General features: G+C 37.2%; 1 protein-coding gene across 1 annotated transcript in view; it reads right to left on the bottom strand.

The window, feature by feature from the left end:
* Window positions 1-14,633: 14,633 nt before the first annotated feature.
* The window catches only part of MET (MET proto-oncogene, receptor tyrosine kinase), a 112,814-nt gene continuing 110,642 nt past the window's right edge, over window positions 14,634-16,805 (bottom strand). Inside the window, exon 21 of the mRNA XM_063309480.1 lies at window positions 14,634-16,759. Within this exon, the coding sequence (XP_063165550.1) occupies window positions 16,549-16,759 (211 nt within the window). The 3' untranslated portion in view covers window positions 14,634-16,548. The remainder of the gene's footprint in view (window positions 16,760-16,805) is intronic.

Here is a 16,805-nt window from a genome sequence, read left to right as displayed (position 1 = left end):
AAACTGAGGGGCATAATTAGGCAGTAATGAAATCATTAATTACTGCTGTTAATATTACCATTCATGAATTTAATGATTCTTTCTATTCCATCAAAAATCACAATTTGGTGGTAACCAGATTCCATGAAACCCTTGGGGGCTACATGTAGCCTGGGCCTCAGGTTGTGTACCTCTTTTAGTTTTTTTTATATATAGCTGAGCTAATGGCTACTGTGGGACATAGGATAACTTGCCACTTAATGCTTTAGATCACAGTACACTATCACAAGTATATAAGCTTTTTACAAGGAAACTATGAATTAGTTAATAGGGAACATAGCACAAGGGTCTCTTGGCTTAGATTAGGAATGTCATCCACCCTTGTCTTAGAGTAGGAATGTCACCCACCCTGTAATGGTTCTGATTTTTTCTCCCTTGGGGTAGAAAAGCAGATTCTTATGTGACTTCAAGTTCCATAGCAAATAACTAATAGTGTTCTGAGCAGGATGTTTGTGCCACAAGAGATATAACACCTGCTACTTTTGCTTTCCATGGATTAGCAGTCTAAGACCCCTGTTGAAATTACTGGTTCATAGCAAGTCTCTGCTTTTTTCCTATTGAGGTATACTAATTGTTAAATAAAGGTCTTGGCATTGCTAGGGAGCTTGATAGGCTCAAGCGTATCTCTGTTCCTTCATATCACAAACCACAAACCAACAAGCCTTTCAAGATGCCAGAATAGGAATGGCTGTTTCTGCCAGGCATTCAAAGTACTCCATTGAGAATGAAAGGGAAGAGCATTTTAAGTATTCTGGAAGGCTACACAGCCAAGGTGATCTATCAAGCAATTGTGTGATGCCAGGGGAGATCTAAGGCAAGAAGACTGCTTGACCCATAGAGAGAACAAGTTAATTTGTTAATGCAGTGCTCTACCTAACTACCGTAGGTATATCTGAATATGAGGATGTAATTTCATTCACCAAGGTGTAGGTGATAGATTGCAGTTTATGGTAACTCTAAATTGGGTAATGTTTTAGAGGCAAATGGGAGTGAGGCCACCCCATTTTCTTTAAGAAGTGAAGTTTGTAGAAGTGGACAAGTTTAATATCCTGGGAGAGAACTGGAAGGAAGTTTTATTGGCATTTCTTTTGGAAACTTACACACGTGGGAAGTTATTATTATGTGCTCTGAGTTGAATTGATCGCTACTTAATTTTTATTGTTCAGGGTATTGTTAAAATCATGTATCGGTTGAGTGCTTCTGATGTTCCTTGGGGAGGGTTACAGGGATTGTTATGAAAGCAGTTACAGGGAAAAAGAAGAGGGACTAACAATATAGGACAAGATTAGACCTATTCTTCTGTTTTCTTCTTATTCAGAATAACTGATATAGCTTTAATTGCTTGCCTTCTGATGTAAAACTGGTAATAATTGTTGCAGTTTTTATATGCCCGGTGGGTTAATAAGAAAATACATTTGTCTATCCACATTCATGGGAAACTCATATGCAATTAAAAACAAAAAACAGTTACTCGTAACAAGCATAGGATTGGAACCTGCTGCTGCAAAAAGAATCCTAAATATTTCTTTGGAGATGGGCCAGATGCACGTGTCTAGAATCTCTTTTATTTTTGCACTAGGTTTATAGATTTTACTGGTGCTTCTTTTTAAGTGCTATTTAATGTAATTGGATTTAAAATCTAATTCCAATCACATGTTGCCATTGTCTGAATCTTTTCTTATTAGATATAGTTGCAAATTAAATATCATTCGTGTGGAAGAACTGTATGGAATTTGATCTATAGTTGATGCCCTTTATATAAGGAGGAACTTGGAGATACTCTAGATGGCACTGTTGGTTTTATTTCAGCTTCTGTTCTGAAGTAACCTGTTTTTGAAACCTCAGTTGGTTTCCTTTTGAAAACAAGCATGCTGTTTCAACGGAGGGTCAGTGTACATTGTTCTGGGCTCTAGCTTTTATGTTTATAGCCATGTAATCAATATGGTAGGAGAGTAATTAATTTTTAACTTCCATCCAATTGTAGATCAAATACCCCTGGATTTCCTGGGCGGAAGTGTGATTTCTTTTGAAACAATGATACATTTCTTGGAAGAATGGGAAAAGGTAATAGATGACCTTGTGCTGTAAAATACCAGTCTCAGTCTTAATAAGAAATTAATATGTTTAATAGACATATTAATAGTTTTTTAATAAAAGAACTAACTATACATATTAATTATTTGGTTGTGTTAAAAATATTTATATCCTTTTGGAAAAATGCTAAATTTGTATTTATACATTTAGTTTGCAGAATGAATTTCTCCTTACTAAAGGAAAATATGTAACATAAAGTATTATATTTTTAGTTGTTACTCCTGTCCTCAATCCCACTCTCCTTGCTCTGAAGTCACCCAATATACTTTAGCATGAAGATGAATTTGTTGCCTTTTAGCTACATAAAATATAGAAAAGCAGCAATTAAAATTTACTCCTACATTTTTGAGTTTTATTGGTAAACCTTGCTATTTAAATGTTCTACTTCACTACCAGTACCAGGCATTATGATTTAGAATTATGTATCCAATCATAATAAACATTTTCTGAACTTTTTGTATATTTTTGTTGCTATATTGCTGTAAAATTTAGAGAAGCGTATACCTATTTCCTTTTACCTTACTACCTTTTGTCAGTTAATAAAAATTCAGAAACCTCTTTTTCTTGCATTTAGTTTTTCAATAATAATACTGTGTATTATTATTATCTAAAAATACATCCTTTTCTTTTAAAAAGGGCTTCTGTTTTCCCTACTTACTGACAAAGTGCTTGAGAATTACTTTCTGATTTCTTTTGATGGTAGTTTTGGGCTTATTTATTGATGAATTGCTTTCTGCTACTACACATTGTTTCTTTAACCTAAGACGCTTGTAGTCTTTAGCTAATAGTAATAAAGCATTTATTTCTGTCCTTGCTCATCCTAGCTTGCTCCAAGCTAAATGTGTTAGAGCAAGACATGTTATTCTAGAACTGCCTATTTCCTTCCAATCATGAATGTGTGCAATTAGATCTATTAATAATTAGAGTTATTAATCATGATATATCATTCTTGTTGTTGAAAATAGGCTTGTAGAAACTGAAACACTATTTCTGGTAAATATTTACAACCAATGAACTTTATGATCTCTTTTTATATAAGGTCACGAATCACTAGGAAATACTCTTGATGAAGTCACACCTAACATGGATTAAATACATGAAAGATGCTGGTTATTTTAAAAGTTGTCTGGATCCAAACATGTTTAATTCTTGACCTATTTTATGTTGTAATGCTTTTGACTTTTTTCCATTCCTTGTAACTCCGGTGTTACTTTTTTCCCCATAGTTCCTGTCATATATCATTCTGTATCTCTTGTTACAGCTGTTGAGATTGTAGGCGTCTAAGATTACAACAGAGTTCATTGCCTCCCAGAGTAGTCATCCCATAAGATTTAGTGGCTATTATTTTTGTTTCAGCCCACACCTATAGATTTGTGTGGTTATGCAGTTTGTATCCATACAGAAGAACTCTGTAATGGAATCTTTCTGAGTGCAAGAGAGATAAATAAGAATTAGACTCTGAGATTACAGATTTATTCAGCAGTCACTTTACTTTTTGATGCTGGCTCTATTTTCCCTTTGTTTGTGGATAAACTGTTCAGTGCTCGCTGATGATTGTGTCAGGCATCCCATATCTAAAAATATTTACTGTTTTCTGGATCTCTACTCTCTGACTCTTGCATCTTGCATACTATCAATTTCCCAAAATTTCTTTTAACAGTAAATATATTTATGCTAATTTTCTCCTGTGGCCTTGTGGGAAATTAGTATGGCAATAAGGTCTCTTTGTTTTGATAGTTATCACTAGGACAGACAACAGTTATCACTCATATCCATATATCCTTCCAATTGTGTGCTTATCCCAGTTGTGTTGTGTTCTGTGTTGCAAGATTTTATTTTACAAACTGTGTATCAGGCATGTTTACATGACTCTATTGTGCAACAAGGCTAGAATAATAGTCTCCTCCCACAGTATATAGCCCATCTTTGGTTTAAGGAAGCATTTAGTATCAAATATGTGCTGCTTCTTTTTTGTTGTTTATTCGTTCAGTTGCTTCTGATTCTTCGTGACTTCATGGATCAGCCCACGCCAGAGCTTCCTGTCAGTCAACACCCCCAGCTCCCCCAAGGTCGAATCCGTCACCTCTAGAATATCATCCATCCACCTTGCCCTTGGTCGGCCCCTCTTCTTTTGCCCTCCACTCTCCCTAGCATCAGCATCTTCTCCAGGGTGTCCTGTCTTCTCATTATGTGGCCAAAGTACTTCAACTTTGCCTTTAATATCATTCCCTCAAGTGAGCAGTCTGGCTTTATTTCCTGGAGGATGGACTGGTTTGATCTTCTTGCAGTCCAAGGCACTCTCAGAATTTTCCTCCAACACCACAGTTCCAAAGCATCTATCTTCCTTCTCTCAGCCTTCCTTATGGTCCAGCTCTCTCAGCCATATGTTACTACGGGGAATACCATTGCTTTAACTATGCGGACCTTTGTTGTCAGTGTGATGTCTCTGCTCTTAACTATTTTATCGAGATTTGTCATTGCTCTCCTCCCAAGAATTAAATGTCTTCTGATTTCCTGGCTGTAGTCAGTGTCTGCAGTAATCTTTGCATCTAGAAATACAATACAAAGTGCTGCTTCTTTTACAAGTCCCATATTTATTTACTGTAGCACTTTTATTCCATCCAGGTCAATCAGGTTTACATAAAATATAAAACAGCATAAATAATTACAAAAAATAAAAAATGGCCACCCACATAACCATCCAATTAAATCCTAAATGCTCTTCAAACAAAACAAGTTTCAATAACTTGCAGAAAGCTAGGATGGTGTCAGATGAACCTCAAAGTCTGAAGTGTTCCAAAGCCTATCTTGTCTCCTGAATTCTCATAAGGATAAAACTTTAAGCATCCCTTACCTGGATGAATGCACGGAATAGGTGAAGTCAACTTGGAAGAGATGGACTGTAAGGAATCCCTGGGACTAAGTTATAACTTGTCCAAACTTCTTCCAACTTCTTCCAGTCCCCATAAGTTGTCAGATACTGTGATCAATGGTATCAAAGACCACTGAGAGGTCTAACAGGGTGCAGAGAGTCACACTCCACATTCAAGATTCTGATGTAGTTGACAGAGTGACCAATAGTGTTTCTATCCCATGCCTGGGCCTGAACCCTGTCTGAAAAGTATCTAAGATAATCTGCTTCCTCTCTGGCCTTCTCTGGCTGAGTTCTTACTTCTTTATCTACAATCTTCTCCATGCTATATTCAGACATTTGCTTTAGATGAGATTGATCTCTTATAAAAAGTGTTCTTACAACTGGAAATTCTATAATGTATATCAGTTATATCAGTTCCTATTGTCCCTGGACAGTAAATCTTGTTCTGTAAAATTTCATGTGCTCGCTACAGTTCTCAACATTGTGACATAGCACTCCAATCCTCCTTTCTCCTGCTTATTTCTTGAAAATATCTTTATCTCTGCTCTCTCACTGCACTTTGGGGAAATAGACTTCCAAAGCTTTTGGCAGACTGGTAATGTAGAGTTACTGATGAGCTTTAGACTAATATATGATTCTATCCTGATATACAGTAAGATAAATATAACTTCTCTGCTTTATTCTCCTTTAGGCATAACCATGCCTAACTAAAGCTTGACCTTCTTCCAGTGAGACCATTCCTGAGCCAGGTCTTTCTTAGAATAATCCAGGCCTCCTGCAGATTTTAGTCCATATGCCATGCCTGCTGCCTGTGAAAAGATTTTATTATTCTTAAAGAAGCACTGCCACTCATTATGTTAACATAAGGAATTTGCAATATGTAGTTAGTAAAATTTATTCTGTCTTTACACATCCTAGCTTGCCCCTAATTAGGTATTCTAGAACAAGACTGTGTGTGTGCGTGTGCGCATGTGCGCACGTGCGTGGTGACTACATGGACAAATTTGCTATTTCCTTCTTCCTAGGGCTGAGAAAAGGTACTTAATCCAGGCTCCCCTAGCCAACTTCCATGCTTAAGACAGAATTAGAACTCATGACCTCCCAACTTCTAGTCCAGTACCTTTAACCATTGCACTAAGCTGGCTCTCCTTCCCCAAACATGTCATCCTGGAAGTCCCAGTTCCTTCTCTAGACCATGGTTCTGTGCAGTAAATACTTAGATGTATTCATTGTAATAAACTCTGCAGCTTCCTTAGTTTTTTATGGTTCCTGATCTAGAAAAAATTCCATGGGAAATTCTCATTATGGATCCTGTTGGGATTTAATTGAAGGTTGGAGAATGGGAACCTAAAGAGCACTCTGATGTGTACATTATCCACTTTGTAATTAAACTAAGTGCAGGAACAGAGCACTCCAGCCATGATAATTCATCTGAAATTTAATTTTCTTTGGAGGGAAAAATCAAAAGCAATTCCTTTTCCATTAACTTCAATGAAATTGTGGGGGAAAAAAAGACTTGGTGATATAACTGTAATCTACACCTTACTTCAAACTATTCAGTGAGAAGTGGCCTGGAAATTTCATTTTCTTTCTGATTCATATTTTTAATCCAAGAGAGGCAACAGCAGTGCCAACCATTCTCCTAAATGAATAATGTAAGTCTGTCACATTCCCTGATAACAGAGGTGGAGCAGATGATCTAATAAAGCAAGGAGCCTCTGGGATCCTTTTCCACAAGGTTATCTGAAAAACAAAATTATAACGTTTATAGAAATGTAGAAACACCAGATGTGTCTTGCTTTTTTATATAAATGCACAGTCCTACCCTAACGCTGTCTGTATTGCAGAGTAGGCATGTGTAGAAGCTACTTGAACAATCAAGAAATGTTCAGTTTCCATTAAAATATCTGTGTGAACTCCAAGCAGATTACATGCGCTTGGGCAGGTTATGGGGAAGATAATGTTTAAAGCACCTTGTATATTGAAAATGCTATAGGATTAATGCATGGTTCTATTTTTAACAGCAAATGTCTTGCAACAAAAAATTGTCTGCAGCTATAAGAACTGCCCAGAGTCACTCCTTGAGTGAGTTGGGCCGTGACTAGATTTGAAGAATGAATAAATAAATAAGAAACTTGTGATATCCATCTAAGTATGGATTTCCATATATATTTAGCACATTGAAATTCACCTAGGTCTTAGCTAATTTCAGAAACTACAAAGTGTTATGCTTGTTAGTACTTAGATGGGAGACCATCAGGAAATAGACTCAACTGGTATAACAGAGCCATGATTTTGATTATGTGCCATCAAGCTGGTGTCAACTCTTAGCAATCACATAGATGGATTTTCTCCATGACTATCTGTCCCCAACTTGCTCCTTCCAGTCTTGCGATGGTACACCCATCACCACTGTAAAAGAATCGATCCACCTTGCTACTGGTCATCCTCTTCTTCTCTTTCCTTCCACCTTTCCCAGCATTACAAACTTCTTGATAGAGCTAGGTCTTTGCATAATGTGTCCAAAATATAATAATTTGAACCTGGTAGTTTGTGCCTTGAGTGAGAACTCTGAATTTATTTGTTTGATGAACCTATGTGTGTTTGCTTTCTTGGCTATCCATGGTATTCTAAGGAATCTTCTCCAACACCGAAGTTCAAAAACGTCAATACTCTTTCTATCCTACTTCTTCAAAGTCCAATTTTCACTTCCATAGAATGTTACAGGGAATACCATTGCCTGGATGATTTTGATCTGTGTAGGTATAGACAGAAACTGGCATCTGAATATCTTTTCCAAGGCCTTCATTGCTATTCTGTTAAGTGCTAGTCTGCAGCGCATTTCTTGACTGCTTGGTCATTTAGTGTTGTTGATACAAAAAGGCAGGAAGCTATCTACCCATAAATATCTTCAATTCTCAATTCTAAGACTGATTGTTCTACCTCATGTCATTAGTTTGGTTTTTTTATATATATATTTAATCTTAGTCCCATTTTTCACTATGCTCCTTGACTTTCATTACTAGAATTTGCAGATTATTTGCATTTTCAGATATCAGAATAGTGTCATCAAAATAGTGCAGGTTATTGAGGTTTCTTCCTCCAGTTTTAAAACCATACACATTTTTTCCAGATCAGCTTTCCTCCATATATATTCCATATATAGACTGAATAAATAAGGGAATTCAGCCTTGTCTCACTCCTTTGCTGACTTGGAGCTAGTCTGTTTTACTATGTTGTGTCTGTGCTGTGGCTTCCTGACCTATATATAGACTTTGCAATGAGATGTTCTGGGATTCCCATTTTTGAAGTACCTTCCACAGCTTGACATGACTGACATAATCAAAGGCTTTTCTATAATAAAAGAAGTATTTACTGACTTCTTTTTGATATTCTTTGGCTTTCTCAGTTATCTAGTAGGTTTCAGAAATAGCGCTTCATGTTCCTTGACATTTTCTAAAGCCGACTGGAACATCTGGCATCTGCGTTTCCATGTAGGGCTCTAATATACATTGGATAATCCTAAGCTTTATTTTCCTAGCATGCAAAACTAAGGATATTGTATGATAGTTTGCACATTCTATTAAGTCTTCTTTCTTTAGTATTGGAATGTAGATTGACCTCTTCTAATCCATTGGCCACTGTGTCATTCTCCAGATTTGCTGGCATAACTTGGTTAGAACCTTTACTGATTCTTCTTCTGTTCCTTGCCATTTTTCTGTAGATATTCCATCAATTCTCATAACCTTCTGACTTGGTAATGACCAGACTACTGATCTAACTTACCTTCTAGTACTAAAAGTTCTTGTAAGTAGGGAATATCTTCTAAGGTATATTTGATGTTGACATCTGTACTGCACTGTACTATACACATCTCTATACTCTTTCCATCTTTTTTTTTAATCTTCTTTGAATCAGTTGCTGTCTATCCATTGGCATACTTTAGCATGCCAATTCAAGGTTGGAACCTCCTTCTGAGTTCAGAGATCTTTTGGAAAACTTTGTTTTTCTATGTCTGTGCCCAGTGTCTTTACACGTGTTGTTCTAATATTGCTTCTTGTCTTTTTTAACAGATCACTAAAATTCTTTTTTAACTTCTTTCCTGAGATCTTCGCCTTTCTTGGCTTTGGCTTCCCTTCTTGCAATTTCCATGGTTTGTTCTGACATCCAATTTGCTTTCTTCAGTTTCTTGATCTTTGGCAGTCTTCTTAATTATTTATTTTAAGTTAATTCTACAGTTCCTCTGATTCTCTGTCAGTGAGGTTCAGGACTTCAAAGCAATCATGATGTTCTCCTTAAGAATGGTGGGTATATGCTAAAGGTCACATCATGAAAATTAGTTGGCTTTCTTCTGCTGCTTTAGCTTAACTTGGAACTTGCACATGAACTGTTAGTGATCTGTTCCACATTCAGCCCTGGCCACATTTTAGCTGTTACAATTGAGCTCTTCTACCTCTTTCTACCAATAATTTAGTCAGTCTGGTTTCTGGGTTCTCCGTTTGGTGATTCCCATGTACAAAGGTATTGTTCTGGTTTTTTGAAGACTGTGTTAGCAGTGAAGAAATAATTGGATTGCCCTGAAATTTATAAATCATTCTCCTGCTTCATTTCAGTTTCCTAGGCCATGGAATCCAACTACATTTTCCTCCTTAATTTTTCCAACTTTGCTATTCATGTTTCCAGTCACAAGCAGCACATCTTGTTTCCATGTTCTGCCAGTTTCAAATTTAACTTGATCATAAAACTCATCAACCTCCTCTTCTCCGTCAGTAATTGGAGCATAAACCTGAATAATTGTTATATTAAAGGGTTGTCTACAAAGTCTGTTCAGATAGTCCTTGGTTACAATGGCAATTGGGACTGGGATTGCCATTGCTAAGTGATGCTGTTGTAAAGTGTGATGTCACATGACTTCATCGCTTAGTGATGACAATCTCAGTAGTCCCAGTTGCCATCAGAACACCAAGATGCACGGGTCTTTAAGTGGGAAGCAGCAGGAGTCCCAGATAAGAAGCACTGGGGGTGCCATGGAGAGAGGGGTGAGGCCCAGTGCAGGTCATGCGCAAGTGCAGGGAGGCCGGGAAAAGCAGCAGGAGTAGTACTCTGAAAGATCCTCAACTCTTCCTCAGCAGCATGTTGAGGGCCATCTGACCTGAGGGGTCCATCATCTAGCACTATATCATGATCACTTTATATTGTTTATCCATGTGATTTTTCTGGTTTAAAAAAAAAGGAGTAGTTTACCATTGCCTTCTCCCACACAGTATGAAACAATGTCTTTGCTATTGTCACTAAATCTATCTCCCACTAAAACATCTTCCTATATCACTGCTTGCTTTAGTTGGTGCAGCTGGGATGATCTTCATGCCTCGTGCTAGGATTTTATACTCTTGTTATACACTCCCTGCATTCTTCATTCAATCCTCTCAGGAACGCCCAAAGTCATCACAATGAGGCAGCACCAGGATTTGTAGGGAACAGAGGCAAGAATGCATCTTTCTTGATTGGTAATGCTTGTGGGCTAATGGAACAACTCCCTGCATTTTTCACATTGTTTCAAAATGCAAATTCTTTCCACCATGTTAATGGTTCTTATCTTTCATTCCAAAAGAGCGAAGAGCAATCCATCAGGCACAGTTCTTGGCATCAGCTACATTACTCAGAAACTACAGTAAGTCATTGTGCAAGATGATCTTGATCTGAAGGGGTCAGCACCAAGATAAGCCAAGCTGACAACCAGGATGCAACCAATGGTGTTTTGGGCAAGTGCTGTAATGTTGCTGATTATTTCCAGCCATGTGAAGACAGATCAGCACAAGTTTGAGCTTCACTTAATCTGATCCCTGAGCCTTCAGGATGTCCCCACCCATTAGTATTCCACCTACCTATTGTTCAAGTGGTGCTTGAACATATGCATAATCTTGTTGCTGCTCTTTATTGATGACCTGGCTGGGTCAAATAAATTGTGTGGATTCTGAGGCCGTGATGCATTGGTTAGCAGCAGCCAACACAGAAAAACATGCGGTTGCCTGACTGCCTGGAAGAAAGCCACTGCAGTTCCTCGTAAAGACAATCTGCTTCAGTTAATGTACCTAGCCTTCCGAAGAAAACTAGGTAGAATGTTGGCACTAACGTCAAAGCATTTGTTTATGAATATGTACTACTGTGTTTTAAGTTCACAGAAATAATATAAATGCAATTGTTAGTACATGTTGGTTTGATTGGCCTGCTATGTTCCTTGTACATGATCTAGGTTAAGGTTCAGGATGTTTTTACATATGCAGTGAGCGTCTTCATCTTCAAAGATATTTTGAAAGCTCCACAATCTGCAAGACAAAACAGCAAATGCACAGCTAAATTCATCAAGCTATCCTCAACATAAGTTACTGTCTTTTTTTCCCTAAAACTCTATGTTGGTAGTTTACTTGGTTGGGTTGGCTATTTCAGAGACTTTGCTTTTTGAGTGCGTTTGAAAAGAGTGTGTTACCCGGTTTGTGTAATGGTTCATTTCATTGTCATTGTTTATTCATCTTCATACTCTTGTATCCTTTTGTTTATGACTTGAAATTCAGGATGCCTATGCAGGGAATGTGCCATCTTTAAAGGCACTCTGAAAGTGCAGTTTTTCTCTTGGAGGAGCTCCCTCCCTCCCTCCCTCTACCAGGTAGGAACTGAAATTAATGTTTCCTTGTTTTTGATTACCAGCCAGAAAAAAAGGACAAATCATTAAATATTGAGGGGCAGCCTGTGTTTTTGACGATTTGCAAAGTTAAGTTTAAACGTAGGCAAGATAGATTTAGGTTTATTTTAAATACATTCTTAAAGTAACCCTTTAATGGACTGGAATTAATGCAACACTCTGTGCCAGAATGTCCTTTCTTGACAAGGATGATTGACTGAAAGGAGTATGACTTGTGAAAAACATTAAAAAACATAGAGCCAGCCTGTCTCTTCTTACATTAGAATGTATGAGTTAGACTTTTCTGTGGTTGTCCAGATTTTTACAGCCCAACAGACATGGTTAAAACACCCAAAATTAGTTTAGGGTTTGCTTTTGCTAAAGGACAGATTAGGCAAATAATCCTATTTTTTGTTTCTAACAACAAGGCCAGCTCCAAAATCAGTTGACAAAACTTCCAATATGCAATATTTTGAGTTTAAAAGAAAACATTTTTCATTCCATGCATACTCCAAAGAGTAAACAGAAGATTCTCCATTAACAGAATGAATGAATACTACTTTGCTTGGATGATCTGAGGTTTAGCCAGACTTCTAGGTAGCATAGGAATTAACATTAGTTAAGTTTCCTGTTTTCTTTGGTATTAACAATTTAGTTAGAGTGAGAAATCCTAATGTTGAATCATTCTATTTAGGTTTTATTGTATGTAATCAAGTCTCAATGAGAGAGAGAGACTGTAGAGAAGACTGTGTTAATAATACAGAAGATATGCAAGTTGTAAGCTGCCTGTTCTGTATAGACCTTTCCATGATGCCTGCTGTGTCATATGCTGTTATTTGCTAACTTGCCTATTGGGGGAAAAAAACCCCAACAGTCTGGTGCATTACACATGTCCGTGTTGTCAGCAGTTACTAAGTATGTGTTTGGGCATCTGCCAGAAATACTTACAGAATAATTTGGGAAGTCAAAATATGATTTAGTATTCTCTTACTTGTTAACCTTAATAGGGAAGGCAGGCATAAGTTGTTAAAATGTTACTGTTGATTATATTTTTGTTAAGATGCAAGGAAATATTATACAGTATCAGTTAATTTCCTGGGTAGCATTATATTATTGTGTTTAGTTTAAAGTGCATTAATATCAGCCTCACTAGGTAGACCAGACCAGGAACTCAACTCCACAGGAAGGCTAAAACTACTTTTACTGAGTTTGGCTATAACAAAATCTTGCAAGTCTGATTGTGTAGTACCTCCTCCCCCTTCTTAAACCCAGTGAATTAGGGAGGTGTCTGAGTTCTTCTGAATGTTCTCTCTTTGTTCTGGAATGTTCCAGCTTTTTTGCCTAGGGAACACTTCTTGCATATTTCCAGGTCTTTCCTTTCATCTCTCATTCATTCATTCATTCATTCATTCATTCATTCATTCATAAAACGAACTCAATTCTTGGTGACTTCCAGGGCACATTCAGACAGCAGCAGTATTGAAGAATAAAACTTACATACTGCCATCTTTTGGGATGTTTTCTGACGTCTCATCTAGTCTGTTTCCTGGAGGTCTCCCATCCAAGTATTCCCCATGCCTCCTGACCCTGCTTAGGTTCCAAGACAAGATCATCTGAAGCTGCCACCTGATAAGTGTATCAGTATGTAAGTATATAAGCTTATACTTGCAAGGAAATCAAGAGAAGCAGCCTGTTCACTTATTTAATTTATATAGCCACCCATCTCACATATGTGACCCTGGGCGGCCCACACAATTATATCCTGTTATGCTAATGTGATGCAGAAATAATTACTTAGAACTGTTTCTACAGTACCAAAAATTTTAATCACCAAAGCAATACTTCGTTTCTCATAGGGGCAAAGTAAGAGATCAAAGCTGTTAAAGGTTGTCTGTGGGCTGGAGTGAAATTTCATTTGTATTCTATCCTGAATACACTGATTAGACTTTAAAAAAAAAATCCAACTTTTCAAAGTATACAGGCTGTTAAAGACATTTTAGTGTAGGAAACTGATCTGTGTAGCTTTATCAATAGCAAAGTACGTATGTATTTATTGTAGGCTGATGCCTGATTATGTCACTATTGACATTGTTTTAAACTAATTTAAAACACAAAAATAGCTAAACCCACAATGATGTTGATCAGTTACAGTAGGTCAGCCTCCCCACCTGTTCTCTAGATGACCTGAACTACAGTCTTCATTATTCCCAGATAGTAGAGAATGGCATAGGTAATTGGGGATAACAGGAATTGTAATCCAACACATCTGAAGATCATTTGCTTTACTTTTGGCCAGTAGTTACATTTCAGTGACTTAAGTTCTGTGAGCTATAGAAAGGCTTGTTCTTCACAATTTTTGCTTTCTAAAGCCAACATAACTGAGTTTGATATGCAGTTAACGTGATAAGGAAATGTTTTAAAAGTGTGCATTTGAGATTACTGGATAATTTCATCCAGAGAGTAAAATGGCTTGATGGCCATAGTCATCATCAGTCATATGGTTGCAACCTTAGTATCATGCTATGAACTTTTGTAATCTTCAGCTCAGAGAATGTGTTGACAGATACATTATGGATGTGTCCTAGAGCTGGCCACCTTTGTCTTACATATATCCAGGGCCGCAACTGGAGGGGGCAAGCGGGGCGTGTTCCCCGGGTGCCACGCTGGGGGGGGGGCACCAAAATGAGCCCTGGACGGGCACCAAAATGGGCACGGAATCCATGTTTGCCCTGGCTCACACAGACCCTGGTTGTGGGCCTGCGTATATCCTCTTTGTTTCAATCACAAGGCATCTGCTTCTGCTCAGCTAAGAGGTGAGAATCATCCAAAGTCATTATCTTGCCTCTAGTTCTTACATTTTCACAAATGATTGTAAATTCAAGTCTTGGCATAATCAACTGAATTTACATACATGCACATATTATACACACACACTCGCACAAATAGTCAACATACAAATGTTCTATTTTTTATTAGGTCATCACAATTAAAAAGGTAAGTACCATTTATCCTATTGGCAAGTATATGAATGTAAAACATCAAATCCCTACAACAATTGGACATTATTTACAGGTGTCCCAGACATAGCATTAATCTCATCACATAAATATTACAGTAGTTCAACCTTGCACCCTGCATTCCCTGTGTATGTAGGTTTATATTATCTACATTAAACCGTAGTATAATAATTTGCCTTAACCTTCAAGCATTTTTTCTCTTTGCCTGAAGCAGAATTATTTTTTTGTGCTAAGGCCTTTTACAGGTAATATTGCTTTCTCAGCAGACGTGAAGTATTTGTTACTAAAATGGATGTGGCAGTTCAATATAATCCAGTATTATCAGCAAGTAGTTTGCTTACCAATTGCATCATAAATCTTTCAGTGTGGTGTCCTTTCTCTGGAACAATAAATCTCCCTTGTAATTGGCTTCTTTATAAGCACTGTCTCCTCAAAGATGTTAAAATATGTCTGATTCCAGCAAAGGGGGTTAAACACTTGGGCTACAAGTGGTATGCAACAGTTCTTTGCCTTTCCAGTCTTTACAGGATCAGAGTTTTTAAAGAACTTTACAATTATTAAAAGCTGATAAAATATTTCTGAAGAGTTCACAGTGCAATATTTTATACCCTACCCAAGCCTTTATATATACACCTATCTATAAAATTAATTAAAAAATCAGTATAAAAATAGAATGATTTGAAAGGCTTATACACATACACACAAAAAATTTCCTCACCTATCTGTTGATTCTACATCAAATAGCCTATACAGTAGAATGCACAGGATTCCACAGGAACAGAAACAAAATACGATGTTCAGTCAGAAGTTAGCCTTTAAAAAAAATTTTTTTTAAAAAAATAGTTTGGTCATCAGGAAGGCATATGTCATGCCAAAATCTTAAGAACCAGTTGACAATATCAAGCAACTGTGGACTGTATTCACAGGATTTTTATTTCATTTTTTTTAACAAAAAGTTGTTTAAATGTGATGTGCTGAATTTAGCAGCAATAATACAAAGATGCAGTCCATTTCGGTGAATTGGCTGGCACCCGGATTCAAGCTGTTCATCTTTCTTCTGCTGTAATTTTTCTTTGACTCACACACAGCCATTTTTACTAAAACTTTACTGCTCCTGTGCACACTTCTGTATCCTCCTTTCTGGAACTTTGTCCACATACTCAACATACTCTTCAGCCTACTGGGTAAAGGAATTTCTCAAAGATTTCATTCTTCTTCTTGTACAGAAACATTTTCTTTAAAGATTTATTATGCTCTGTATGTTGCCTGCACATCCCCAATATGGCATAATAATTATCTGATGTATTGCAAGCAGTATTTCAAATTCCTTTTAAAACTCAATAGTGATGGCTGGACAATCTGATTAATGTCCATTTGGTCTGGGCTACCTGTATAGTAGCGTAGCTGCTATACCAAATAAACTTCAATAGAGAAGTGAAATCTTTGAACCCTGGAATATTTATTTAGCTTGGCCCTTATTCAGTGAAAAGCAGTTGACCAGTAAAAGCAACTCTTTCAGTGTCTCACATTATGAGTAACTGAGAAGTTTCTGAATCATCAGTTGTACAAAGTATAACAGCAGCTGGACTGTTCACGATGAGTGATATTTGGCAGTAGATGAAGTGTTTCCACTGTAGTGGTGGTTACTGCAGTTGCCCATCACACTTGAAAATTCTATCTGAACAATACATTACCTTGTAGTTTTCAGCAACCTGAGTTGCCTCCTCAAAATAGTGCAATTTTAACAACATTTATACACATATGCAGTGGTTTCACAAAAAAAGTTAAAAAGTAGTTGGCCGCTATTTATGCCCCACCCCTTTAGCACAGTTTAACAAGCCTCATCATGTATCTACATTTCTATCAATATTATCTTGTGATGACAATAGAGATGGATATGGTGCCACACACTTCACGTTGACGTAGGTGGCATTCACGTGAACATAATGTTCCCCAATGAAAGTGGAGAAGATTGTGGATATATCTGAAACTAACTCAGAAAAGGCTGGCCGTAGTTCAGGTTTTGGATGCCAACACTTGAGCATGACTTCATATCTGCAGTGAAAAAGCAGAAAAGTGAGTTTTAATCCATTACATTTAA

This window comes from Candoia aspera, chromosome 7 (assembly GCF_035149785.1).
Source record: "Candoia aspera isolate rCanAsp1 chromosome 7, rCanAsp1.hap2, whole genome shotgun sequence".
Classification (NCBI taxonomy): domain Eukaryota; kingdom Metazoa; phylum Chordata; class Lepidosauria; order Squamata; family Boidae; genus Candoia; species Candoia aspera.
The sequence above is the reverse complement of the archived record's forward strand: the minus strand, read 5'-3'. Positions and strand labels throughout refer to the sequence as shown.